General features: G+C 42.5%; 2 protein-coding genes across 2 annotated transcripts in view; one reads left to right on the top strand and one right to left on the bottom strand.

Moving 5' to 3' along the window:
* Positions 1–6: 6 nt before the first annotated feature.
* LOC109827845 (probable amino acid permease 7) lies at positions 7–1823 on the top strand. Its single transcript, XM_020394866.1, has 4 exons — positions 7–162; positions 411–544; positions 999–1226; positions 1312–1823. The coding sequence occupies exons 1-4, from the start codon at positions 21–23 to the stop codon at positions 1711–1713; spliced, it is 906 nt and encodes a 301-aa protein (XP_020250455.1). The 5' UTR covers positions 7–20; the 3' UTR covers positions 1714–1823.
* A 1595-nt stretch (positions 1824–3418) lies between these two features.
* Positions 3419–12214, bottom strand: part of LOC109827844 (KH domain-containing protein At5g56140-like) — a 14277-nt gene continuing 5481 nt past the window's right edge. The window contains exons 3-7 of the mRNA XM_020394865.1: positions 5528–5679; positions 4557–4676; positions 4362–4478; positions 4071–4214; positions 3419–3977 (exon numbers count right to left, since the gene is read on the bottom strand). Coding sequence (XP_020250454.1) covers positions 3828–3977; positions 4071–4214; positions 4362–4478; positions 4557–4676; positions 5528–5679 — 683 coding nt within the window. The 3' untranslated portion in view covers positions 3419–3827. The remainder of the gene's footprint in view (positions 3978–4070; positions 4215–4361; positions 4479–4556; positions 4677–5527; positions 5680–12214) is intronic.

Here is a 12214-nt window from a genome sequence, read left to right as displayed (position 1 = left end):
CATACGAAATCACTTCTTTCATGGTGTTGTTCGGCGTTTCTCAGATAATTTTATCTCAGATACCAGATTTTCACGGTATGGCATGGTTGTCCGTCGTGGCTGCACTCATGTCCTTCTCTTACTCATTCGTCGGATGCGGCCTCGGCCTTGCCGGTGTAATAGGTAACTACAGCTTCATGTTCTTTTTATACTAAACATTTTTAGCTCGGAAACAAGAAGGAGTTGAATCGACCAAGAAAAAAAAACAAAAAAAAACACAAAACATGCACACATGTTCATATTTTTACAGTGAAAAGAGAGAAGACGTCTCTGGAGTTAGATAAATCCCATTAAGGGGAAATAAAACTAATAAACAATATGTCGGACAAATTGATAAAATGTTTGAATGTTGTTGAACTTTTGGTTTGCAGTGAATGGAACGATAAAAGGAGGAATTAGTGGGGTTGCTTCTCCCTCCACAGCTCAAAAAGTATGGAAGATCTCTCAAGGACTTGGAGACATAGTATTTGCTTTTCCGTATTCGATACTTCTACTAGAAATAGAGGTGGGTGTTGTTAATAAATTTTCAGTTCTCTATTTATTGGAGGCTAAGTTTCGAACCTAATGAGGGTGTTTGCACAAAACCTCCATTTTTAAAATTATAATTACGAGTTCAACCTTTGGAAAATCTCATAAATGAAGGTAACACGCAGAATAAAAAGTCTAAAACCATGGCTTGGTTGTCGTGTCAGGTTCTCCCACGTGAATGTTCTCCATTCACATATTTCATAAGAAATTTCAGTTAGTCATAATTCAAACTTGTTACTCTACCCTGTTAACATCATTTATGAGATTTACCAACAGGGATCATGGGGTTTAGTAGAATTTAGAAAGTTACAGAGGGAATTCCTCTGCTTTATAAAATTCAGGGGATTTTGTTAAATTTTCCCTCCGTCACCAGTCATTAAACACGAGGGAACTGAACCCAATTTTTGTGAAACATATTTTTGAGGGTGAAGAACACTTTGAAATCACCGCCACCAGAGAACAAGACAATGAACAAAGCATCAACGATTGCCATTTGCATCACCACGGCGTTCTATCTCTGTTGTGGGTGTTCAGGCTATGCTGCCTTCGGAGATGATACACCGGGAAATCTTCTGACTGGATTTGGCTTCTATGAACCTTACTGGCTCATTGATTTTGCCAATGCTTGTATTATTGTTCACCTACTTGGAGGGTATCAGGTAAGTTATCTTTACCCACTTTCTGAATATTTGATAAATGATACCAATTCAAAATAATAAAGAGACTATTCTTATGGTTTATTAGATGTACTGCCAGCCAATTTACGCTTTGATCGACAGATGGCTTTCGAAGAGATTCCCAAACAACGGGTTTGTGAACGATTTCTATGTTATCGAACTCCCACTGTTACCAAGTTACAGAATGAATCTACTGAGATTATGCTACAGAACTCTCTACGTCACCTCAACAACAGCAATTGCAATGTTGTTTCCATACTTCAATCAGGTGTTGGGGGTTCTTGGTGCCTTCAATTTCTGGCCCATTGTAATTTATTTCCCACTGCAGATGTATTTCGTGCAGAGGGGGTTAGGTTCTTGGACAAGGAAATGGGTTTTGCTTCAGATGTTTAGCTATGGATGCTTGATTGTTAGTGTGTTTGCTTTTGTTGGATCGGTTCAAGGACTCCTTAGTGAGAAGTTTAGTTAGTATTCATAGTTTGTCAAATCCTCTGACACTTGTATTAAAAAAAAAACAAGCTTCGTCTACAGGTATTCACTGTGAAGGATGTGCTACAGTTTCTGAAGTAATTCATATTGTTCAGGTAAATTTTGTATATCTTTGTTTTGAACTTACTAGTCCTCTGGTTTTACTTCTTGAGAAAGACTCTCCGAGTGCATCTTTTTTGACTATTTCACACTCAAAGGGTCTATTTGTCAAAATAAGTAAATGTATCTTTCTTCGAGGATAAAAATGTCAAAACAGTTTCACTAAGGGGTCTACCTGCAAAAAATAAACTAGAAGGGTGGTAAGTTCGAAGCAGCGATACTATAAAGGGTCTATCCGCAATTAACGAAAGATATCCCTTAAATAATTCCGACCGTTACCCTATCCCGACTAAAAAAATCCCCCAAAATCCGACCGTTACAACTCCCTCTCGCCCCCCTCAAATCTCTCTCACCCCCCCAAAATCCCTCCCTTTCTCACTTTGAACTTCCCCTTTCTACTTCTTGAACTTCTTCAATCTTGAATTCTTCACTCTCTACTTCTCCAATGGCCGAAACAGCCGGAACCCATGTCGTCGTCGAGATCCCCGTCGACGCAGAAACCAGCGAGCCCAACGAGGCCCAAACCCTTATTACAGCCCACCCGCTAACAGAGATCTCCTTGAGCTCAGGCCACCTCCTCCTCCTCAAGCTCTTCAACCACCAGCAGTCCCAAGTCACCCACGAAATCTCCCTCAAAGAAACCCGACTCGATAACATGAAGCGCGAGGCGTTTTACCTCTCCTCCCTCTTCTTCGCATTCCACGGCATTTTCTTTACCCTCCTCTTCACCTCCTCCCTTAACCAGGTCCAGCACAAGGCGTGTAAGAACTGGTGGGTCCCGTGTTGCTTGTCGGTGGCGCGACGTTCGGCGGCGGTGATTTTGGCGGTGCAGCCTTAACGTGTGGGGTGGTACTGGGAACGCGGGGAGGGGGCTGGAGGAAAAGAGGGAGGGGAGGGGGCTGGAGCGAGAATTGTGACGGAGCTGAGGATGAACGGCGAGTGGGTTTGATCTGTCGAGCGAGCCGCAGGCGAAGAGGAGGGTAATCAAGTGTTCCAGCGGGGAGTTGATTGGGTGGAGGCTGGTGAGGGAGAACTGGGTTGGGGTTTGTCTTTTTGGGTTTGCTGGGATTGTTGCTGCCGCTTGCAAGTTTGTGCTCTGTTATTGAGAGAGAGAGTGAGTGAGCGTGCTTGGATTTGTTTGATATTTTGTTAATTTGTTAAATAAAAGTAAGGTCCTGATTCTTGGTTGCGTACATTGTTAAGTTTTTGGGCTTTTTTCTTTTTTCTTTTTCCCCCCTCTTTCCTTTCCTTGGAGCAATTTTGAAGGATTGTAATACTGAATCGTCCTTTTTTTAATGACAGGCATCGTATCATACCAGTGTCCTGTCATTAGTTAAGAAAATCTGTAGCTCTCTATAGGCGAGATGATATGCCACAATGGTTATTTGCACATACACCCATGTACTTTCATTGTTGCGGACAAACACCCTCGGTTAAACTTGTTTGACTCTCTTACCCTTGGTAAAATTTTTAAGCAAATATTGCCCCGCAGTCAAACTAGTGAGTCTACCTAAGAACGGGGAGGACTTATTAGCGTCATATGACCTGAACAAATATATAGCAATGACAAATACAACAGTGGAAAATCTTCAAAGAAATGAAAAACAAGGTAAAGTAGTAGACCACAATTGAGTTATTTCCACCATACTAAAACTCAAATAGGATCTAAACACACCTGCACCTGGACCAGCTCCAGGTGAGTACAATTCCTCACAGTTGATACAGCAACACAAAGTATCCTTCCACACAAAACTCCCACAACACTTAAAACATAACTATGAGCATATTGTCCCACAATAGCCAAACTCCACAAGACATGAAACCTTACTTACCCACTGGCCATGTTCCCCTATGGCATGTCAAACACACTTCAGACTGTTATCTAGCTAAGGACTCTTCTTGCTGCCGGTGCCTTGCTGGCAATTAGGGAAATCGGTTTTCTTGGGGAAAACCCAAAATAGAACGGTAATACTCAAAGAAGCTATCGAGTTAGAGTTACCCTCGGGTCTTGGCTCTCTTCATACTGAGGGTATCATTGAAGGGAGATACCGAGCCAGAGATGTTTGACCCTTCATCACGAAGCGTGCCATTGAGCAAAGCTAGCTCTCTCAGCTGCTGCTTTTTGAAGAAATCCTGTGATTCATCCTGTAAAAGGAAAGATGAAGGATATTATGAATTGTGTTCGGTAGGATTCAAGGAAAAATGATGCTTGGGGAATTTCTGAGAGGATAGTAATACCACAGGCTTGAGCAAATCTTCCAAGATCTCACGAGCTTGCATCAGACGGGTATCGATAATATCAACTGGCAACTCTGCCTCTACTAAAATGTGAAGAGGCTCATCCAAGTGCTCATATCCTGGTTTCCCCCTCATCATATCCTCCTGTAATGGATAAAAGTATTAGCACGATGTATCATGGACTTTGTTTCTTAATCTTAAGTCGTTTCTAAATATCTGGAACTGAAATTTTGCCACTAGAATTTTTTTTTTCATTTCTTAGTTTATCATTAGATTTAGAGCAAAAATTACCCGAGTTGGATCCTTGATGCTGCCACGACCTCTAATAAGGACACGACAGTCAGTACTTGCTTCAACTCGCTTAAGAGAGTTTCCTCTAGGACCTAAGAGCCGACCAACAAAGTTGAACTGCATAAACCAATTAAAAGAGAATTTATCATCATGCAAATTAAATTGAAAATGAAACTCAAGAAGAATATTGCGTACAGTAGGGTACTTGTCTACGGGAATATCAACCCTCATGGTTTTCTTGACAACAAGACTGGAGGAGCTTCCGTGAGAACCGAGCCAACTATTCGCCGATGAATGTTGCAACAGTCCCAACCTCTGCATGACAATTTTGAGTCATTAAACAAATTAAAGATAATTTGAATCAATCTAGAGAATGCACAAAATAACCCATATAATTATATCTATCTGAAGAGTGCACAAAATAACCCATATAATCAAATATACAATTAAACAAAGTAACAAACCTTCAGACTGAACAGATCCATAGGATTTCTAAACACAATATTCAAAACATACTTGATACAAAAGTTAATATTAATATCAAATCAGAATGAGCATGCAATCCGAGACTATGAAAGGAGGAAAACTAAGTTAATCAATAAACTATTAGAAATTTTACATACAGCTACTAACATAGGATGGGCTCTTGCATACTGCAATGGAAAAAAAGGGATGGTCCCAAATACATGTGTTAGTCATTTATAGGGGTTCAACAAAGGCCAAGGTTTATGATATACACCAGATTCTTGATGATCCTAGCAGCAAAAATGACAAAAAGGTATTTAGAGACCAGCCGTACCTTCATAGTTAATAGAACAGTTCCAGCAAGAAAGTAGCTACCCATATATTACCAAAAGAAAGACTATCAGAACAATTAAGAGGAAAGGGCTACTTCCATTATAAGTCAAATGCTTTACTGCACAGTAATTAGCCATTTACTCTACAGAGAGCCTGATACTAAAGAGCTAGTAAGAGCAATCGAATTCAAGGCTAGACCTCAATAGTCAAAAGTTAGCATGTAGTGTAAACAAGAAATGTCAGTGCAAATTCTCAGCAGTAAGTTAACTCGTGTTAGAATGAACCTAACCAGAACACTTCAGGAACCCTTCTTCGAGCAGTAAAATTTAGATGTAAAGAGAAGTTATGTTAATGGTTAGTATCCGTACTTCTGATTGAAACGCTGATGCCCACCCACTCATATCAGCAGCTGCTCCATTCGAAAATAATCCACCAGTTGTCAGAGGGCTACCATGTTCAAACCCACTTTGCTGGTCTAAAAGAGATGCATTCCCCAATAGTGTAGTTACACGCAAAATTTCTGCTCCAAAATGTCAATTTCAAGCATAAAAGATGTACCAGTTAGCATTTGTTAGAAATTAGTTAGCAGTCAGCAGTAAACTGGAAGACGGTGGTTACTTAAACAGTTGAGCTAATAGTCAGAATCAAAATCAACCAGCTGTTGATTAGTACACTTTCAAGGTAGAATAACAAAAGTATAATCAGTTGACTTTGATGCAAAGTACACTAAATATTAATATGTGACATAATAACAATAAAAAGCATAAATGAGAAAAAGAATGTACAATGGTTATATAAATCAATCGTCATAATGAGAAAAGGCACAAGTATGCCACAGAAAAATAGAACGCTGATAATTGTATAGACCAATGTAGAAGGGCATACCCATCACTATATTTCAAGCTAGAAGAATGTTTAAAATTCAAGGGTCCTGATTTAAAATTCTAGGGTCCTGATATTTATATGCTCACATTAAATGATAATGTGTCAAGAGCTACTTAAAAGCCCAAGAACCTAGTGACTCTTCTAATAAATGGATGATTCAGAGATTCATTGATTTAGATGTGAATGTTTACTACAAAAAAGGACAGAAAATACAAGATGAAGACCAGTAAGAACCCTCTTTCTTTAGGAGTCATAACAGAAGAGTAATATTCTCCATTGAAGAACAAAAAAAATCTCATCTCTAACAGAAATAGACAATGTTGTTCAAGCTGAGATTACAAACAGAAGAGAAAAACCGGATTCCCTTGGTTTACTTGTCATATGGTTCCATTCTTTGTAAGCAATATCTGCCCAGATCATACTTTGCTAAAGAGCATGAAGATGCATATGAAACAGTAAATCCACCCCTAGCAAGAAACATAGTCTTGAAAAAATATCTTTGGTAACTCGAAAATGCTACATATGGCTATTCTCATCATACTTTTAGTATAATTTGTAGACACACACGTCTACAGTCTCATATTCTGATACAGATACAAGTTCCCAGCACTGCAATTTCACAAAGATAGAGCTACACTCATGAATATATGCATTTGAATTAAACATGTGTATTAATTGTTATATATGTGTGTGTGTGTACGCGTGCGCACGCGTGTTGTGAACGTAGGAGACAGGGGGGCCCACCCACGTGATGTCCTGTGTGCGGAACGGCACCTGCGTGCGGAGCGGCTGCCCTCGCCCACGAACTCGCCGCTGTAGCCTGACAGCAGCTCGGGTCCACGAGCACGAGATTTTTCCGCGCGAGTTTTCCTTTCCCGCCCTGTTCAGCCCGCCAATTTTCGGTTGTCATAACTATTTGTTTACTTGCAGGTGCCCTCGATAGTTCAGTCCTTGCACTGATGAGAGGAAGAGTGGATATCTCACTTTGCTGAGATATTTCGCTACCGAGTCTGAGTTTCCTTCGCGAAACACAGATATCGAGTTTGACTTGTACTTTTGTGAAAACAAAAGTCAGGGCTCTCTCAGGACATATCGATTCTGCGACGGTGGGCGTGACTCTGCGCCCAACAATTAGTATCAGAGCCCCTAATTCAGACTGGAGGTGGTAAAATTTCTGATCTGAGATGGTGGTTGAATATTGTGTGGTAAAACACAAGTAATTATTAAAAATTCATGAGAGAAGCGGATTTACATAATTCAAGCGGATAATGGCTTCTACAAGTAAAACAAATAAAATTGGAAAGTACGACATTGAAAAATTCAATGGAAAAAATAATTTTTCCTATTGGAGGATGCAGATAAAAAATTCGCTGATTTCGCAAAAAGTGCACAAGGCTTTGGCTGGAAAAGAGAAGAACAAAAATATGTCTGATGAGGATTGGGAGGAGCTGGATCTGAAAGCACGGACGTCGATTATCCTTTGCTTTGAAAGGGATGTAGCTTTCTTGGTGGACGGGGAGGAAACGGCTGCGGGCGTGTGGTTGAAGTTAGAAAGCACCTTCATGACGAAGAGTCTAACGAACCGGATCTATTTAAAATCTAAATTGTATACTTGCAAGATGGATGATGGCTCGTCAATCCGGGAATACATCAACAAGTTCGATAGGATCTTATCAGACTTGAAGGACATTGAGGTGACAGTGGAAGACGAGGATCAGGCGCTTCTACTACTTCTATCTCTGCCGAAGTCCTATGAGAATCTGGTTCAAACACTGATGCTTGTGGGTGACAGTTTGTCAATGGATGAGACTAGAACGGCGCTTCTAGCGGATGATCTTCGAAAAATTATAACTAGTGATATGGCCACTGGTGGTAACAAAGAACAAACGTAGGGACTGTTTGCCAGAGGAAGAGGCAATGAGCGAGGAAAAAACAAGGGATGAAAGTCTAGATCGAAATCGAGACCTCTTGCGGGACGAGCGTGTTTCAAATGCGGTGAAGTTGGGCATTTCAAGGTCGATTGTCCTAACAAGAGAGTAGATGGGAAAAAGAACAACAAGACTGAAAGATGAGAAGGCAAGGAAGAGGCGAGTTATGCTTTAGGGGAAGGGAGCGATAAGGAATGCTATGTCGTCACGGGTGGCGAGGATACCTCCGGAAAGTGGATTCTTGATTCTGGTTGCTCTTACCACATATATCCAAATAAGAAGTAGTTTACTACCTACAGGAGCATTGATGGTGGAACCGTACTGATGAGGAACAACCATGCTTGTAAAACGGTGGGGCTAGGTGATATCAAGATCAAGATGCATGATGGAGTGGTTCGAACCTTGATGGATGTAAGGCACGTTCCCGACTTGCGGAAGAATCTAATCTCAGCCGGTGCTTTGGACTCCGGGGGTTGTAAGATCGTAACAGAGAACGGAGTGAAGAGGGTTGCTTGGGGTTCCTTAACAGTGATGAAGGGTGTTCGTCACGGTAATCTATATACTCTCTCGGGTACGACGGTGACGGGAGATGCAGCAGTTAGAGCTGAAGGAAGTGGTAGAGACCCATGTGAGCATACACAATTATGGCATAGGCGGCTTGGGCACATGTCAGAGAAGGGTCTAGATCTGCTTGGTAAAGAAGGCTTGCTAAAGAACTTGAAAAACCTTGCATGGATTTTTGCGAGGACTGTGTGTATGGAAAGGCGCACAGAGTCCAGTTTCTGAGAAGCAATCACAAGAGCAGAGGGATACTAGATTATGTGCACACGGATGTTTGGGATCCGGCTTCGACAACTTCCAAAGGTGGTTCCAGATATTTTGTCTCATTCATAGATGATCATTCTAGGTATGCTTGGATTTATTTTCTGAAGCATAAGAATGAGGTATTTAAGATATTTACGAAGTGGAAGGCGATGGTTGAGAACAGGACAGAGAAAAAATTGAAGACACTGAGATCTGACAACGGTACAGAGTACACAGATGGTGCTTTCAAGGAGTTCTGTGATCAGGAGGGCATTGCTAGACACTGGACAGTTAGATTTACACCATAGCAGAATGGGGTCGCGGAAAGACTGAATCGAACATTGCGGGAGAAAACAGTGAGTATGAGATCTTATGCTGGTTTGGGCAAAGAATGATGGACAGAGTCGATTGCTACAACTTGCTATATTATGAATCGATCTCCACATTCAACATTGGACGGTGATACACCCTATCGGGTGTGATCAGGGGAGCATGTAGATTATGAGAGGCTCCGGATTTTCGGGTGTACTGCCTACTATCACGTTAACGAGGGAAAGCTTGACGCGTGGGCCAAGAAGGCAATCTTCTTGGGGTACGCAAAAGGTGTAAAAGACTATCGTCTTTGGTGTACAGAAGATTCGAAGTTCGTGATCAGCAGGGATGTTACCTTTGATGAGAAGTCCATGATTGCTAGGGTACCCAAAGATGGTGGTGTTGAGACTGTTGGGACTTCCAAGTCCCAGGTTATTGAGATAAAACCTAAAGACCAACCAGGTTCTAGTCGTGTTCAAGTGGGAAATCAGGTAGATGATGAGCTTGAGCAGGAGGAGGTTCGGCAGGATAATACACAGGCACTTCAACAACATCAGCTCGAGGATAGCTTGGCTTCCACTAGGCCAAGGCGAGCATACAAGCAGGTACAGAAGCTGGGGGCTGATCAACCCCTGAAGCACTATAGGCATGTTAATTTGGTTGAGTACGCACTCTCGGTGGAGGAAGATGAGCCGATCTCCTTCAAAGAAACTATTCGGGATAAAGAGAGCGAGAGTTGGTTGGCTGCGATGGAGAAAAAGATGGAATCTCTCCGGAAGAATCAAACATGGGAGGTGATCTCATTGTCCGTAGGAAGAAAAACTATTGGTTGTAAGTGGGTGTATAAGAGAAAGGAAGATCCTTTAGAGCTTGGCGGTACGAGGTATAATGCAAGGCTAGTAGCTAAGGGGTTTGCATAAAGAGAGGGTGTGGATTATAATGAGATATTTTCTCCGGTGGTGAAACACACTTCTATTCGGGTGCTATTGAGTATTGTTGCTCATGGTGATATTGAGCTGGAACAACTCGATGTCAAGACGACCTTCTTGCACGGAGACTTGGATGAAGAGATCTATATGTATCAACCTGAGGGATACAAGGTTGAAGACAAGGAGAATCATGTATGTCGTTTGAGGAAGTCACTTTACGGATTGAAGCAATCTCCGTGACAGTGGTACAAGCGATTTGACTCCTTCATGCTGAAGCATGGGTTTTCCCAAAGCGACTATGATTGTTTTGTTTACATTCAGAAGCTTCGTGGAGGTGATTATATCTATCTACTGTTGTATGTGGATGACATGCTTATTGCATTGAAGAACAAGGTGGAGATAGATAAGCTGAAATCTCAACTCAGCAAAGAGTTCGAGATGAAGGACATGGGCGCTGCAAAGAAAATACTGGGTATGGAGATTAGAAGAGAGCGGGCGAATCGGCGATTGTTCTTGAGTCAGAAGGGTTACATAGAGCGGGTGATCGCGAGGTTCGGGATGCAAAGTGTAAAGTCGGTGGTGACCCCATTGGCTCCACACTTTAGGCTTTCGGGTAAACAATCTCCCACTACAGCGGAAGATAAGACACACATGGATCGTGTTCCTTATGCTAGTGCAGTTGGCAGTTTGATGTACGTCATGGTGTGTACACACCCTGATATTTCACAGGCAGTTAGTGTGGTCAGCAGATTCATGGCGAATCCGGGAAAGACGCACTGGGAAGCAGTGAAATGGGTCCTGAGATACTTGAAAGGTACCACAGATACGGATCTATGTTTTGGTGGAGATACATGTCAAATCGACGGGTATGTGGACTCTGATTATGCAGGCGATCTAGATAGACGGCGATCTACTACTGGTTATGTATTCAGGATACATGAAGCTCCAATTAGTTGGCGATCGATATTACAAGCTACAGTGACACTTTCTACAACAGAGGCCGAGTATATGACCATGGCGGAGGGAGTGAAGGAATCATTGTGGATGTGGGGTCTTCTAGACGATTTGGGGATCGAGCAGGAAAGCGTGAACTTGTGGTGCGACAGTCAAAGTACGATTCACTTGGCGAATAATCAAGTTCACCATGCTCGTACCAAGCATATCGACGTCAGATATTATTTTGTGCGGGATGTCATAGAGGAAGGTGATATTTCTCTCATGAAGGTGCATACGAATGAAAATCCCGCTGACATGTTAACCAAGGTGGTCACAGGCAACAAGTTCCAGCATTGCTTGGACTTACTTCATATCAGCCCGTGTTGATTTGCCCGAGAGGGCATGGCCCTGCGGGGCGATGATGGAGGTGAGGTGGAGACTATTTTGAAGAATAATTTCAGAACTACGGTTAGCTTGATCCCGGTGGAGGGTACGTAGGCAGTCGCGGTATAGTGACACAGCTGATTTGGCCTGGTTTTGACCTGAATCTCTCTAGTGATGTTCATGGTGTTCTCCTGGTGTTCGTTCAAAATTTGAGGATTATCAAATGATGAACGAGGTGGAGAATTGTGAACGTAGGAGACAGGGGGGCCCACCCACGTGATGTCCTGTATGCGGAACGGCGCCTGCGTGCGGAGCGGCTGCCCTCGCCCACGAACTCGCCGCTGTAGCCTGATAGCAGCTCGGGTCCACGAGCACGGGATTTTTCCGCGCGAGTTTTCTTTTCCCGCCCTGTTCAGCCCGCCAATTTTTCGGCTGGCTCCCCCCTTCTTTGGTTTCCTATAAATAGAGAAGGGGTGGAGGAGTTATTGGTGTGGGGAAAAATCAATTGTGGGTTTTGTATTGGAGTTCTTTTGAGAGAAAAGAGAGAGTTGAGATAAAACTTGTAATAAGTTTGGTATTCTCCTCATAGTGAAAACCCCCTCCCGTGGACGTAGGCTAGTTTGCCGAACCACGTAAATCTCGTCTTTGTATTGTCATAACTATTTGTTTACTTGCAGGTGCCCTCGATAGTTCAGTCCTTGCACTGATGAGAGGAAGAGTGGATATCTCACTTCGCTGAGATATTTCGCTACTGAATCTGGGTTTCCTTCGCGAAACACAAATATCGAGTTTGACTTATACTTTTGTGAAAACAAAAGTCAGTGCTCTCTCAGGACATATCGCTTCCGCGGCGGTGGGCGTGACTCTGCGCCCAACA

The sequence above is a fragment of the Asparagus officinalis genome, unplaced genomic scaffold (assembly GCF_001876935.1).
Source record: "Asparagus officinalis unplaced genomic scaffold, Aspof.V1 AsparagusV1_Un476, whole genome shotgun sequence".
NCBI classification, from domain to species: Eukaryota; Viridiplantae; Streptophyta; class Magnoliopsida; order Asparagales; family Asparagaceae; genus Asparagus; species Asparagus officinalis.
Note: the sequence above shows the minus strand (reverse complement) of the source record. Positions and strands in the feature narration are given on the sequence as shown.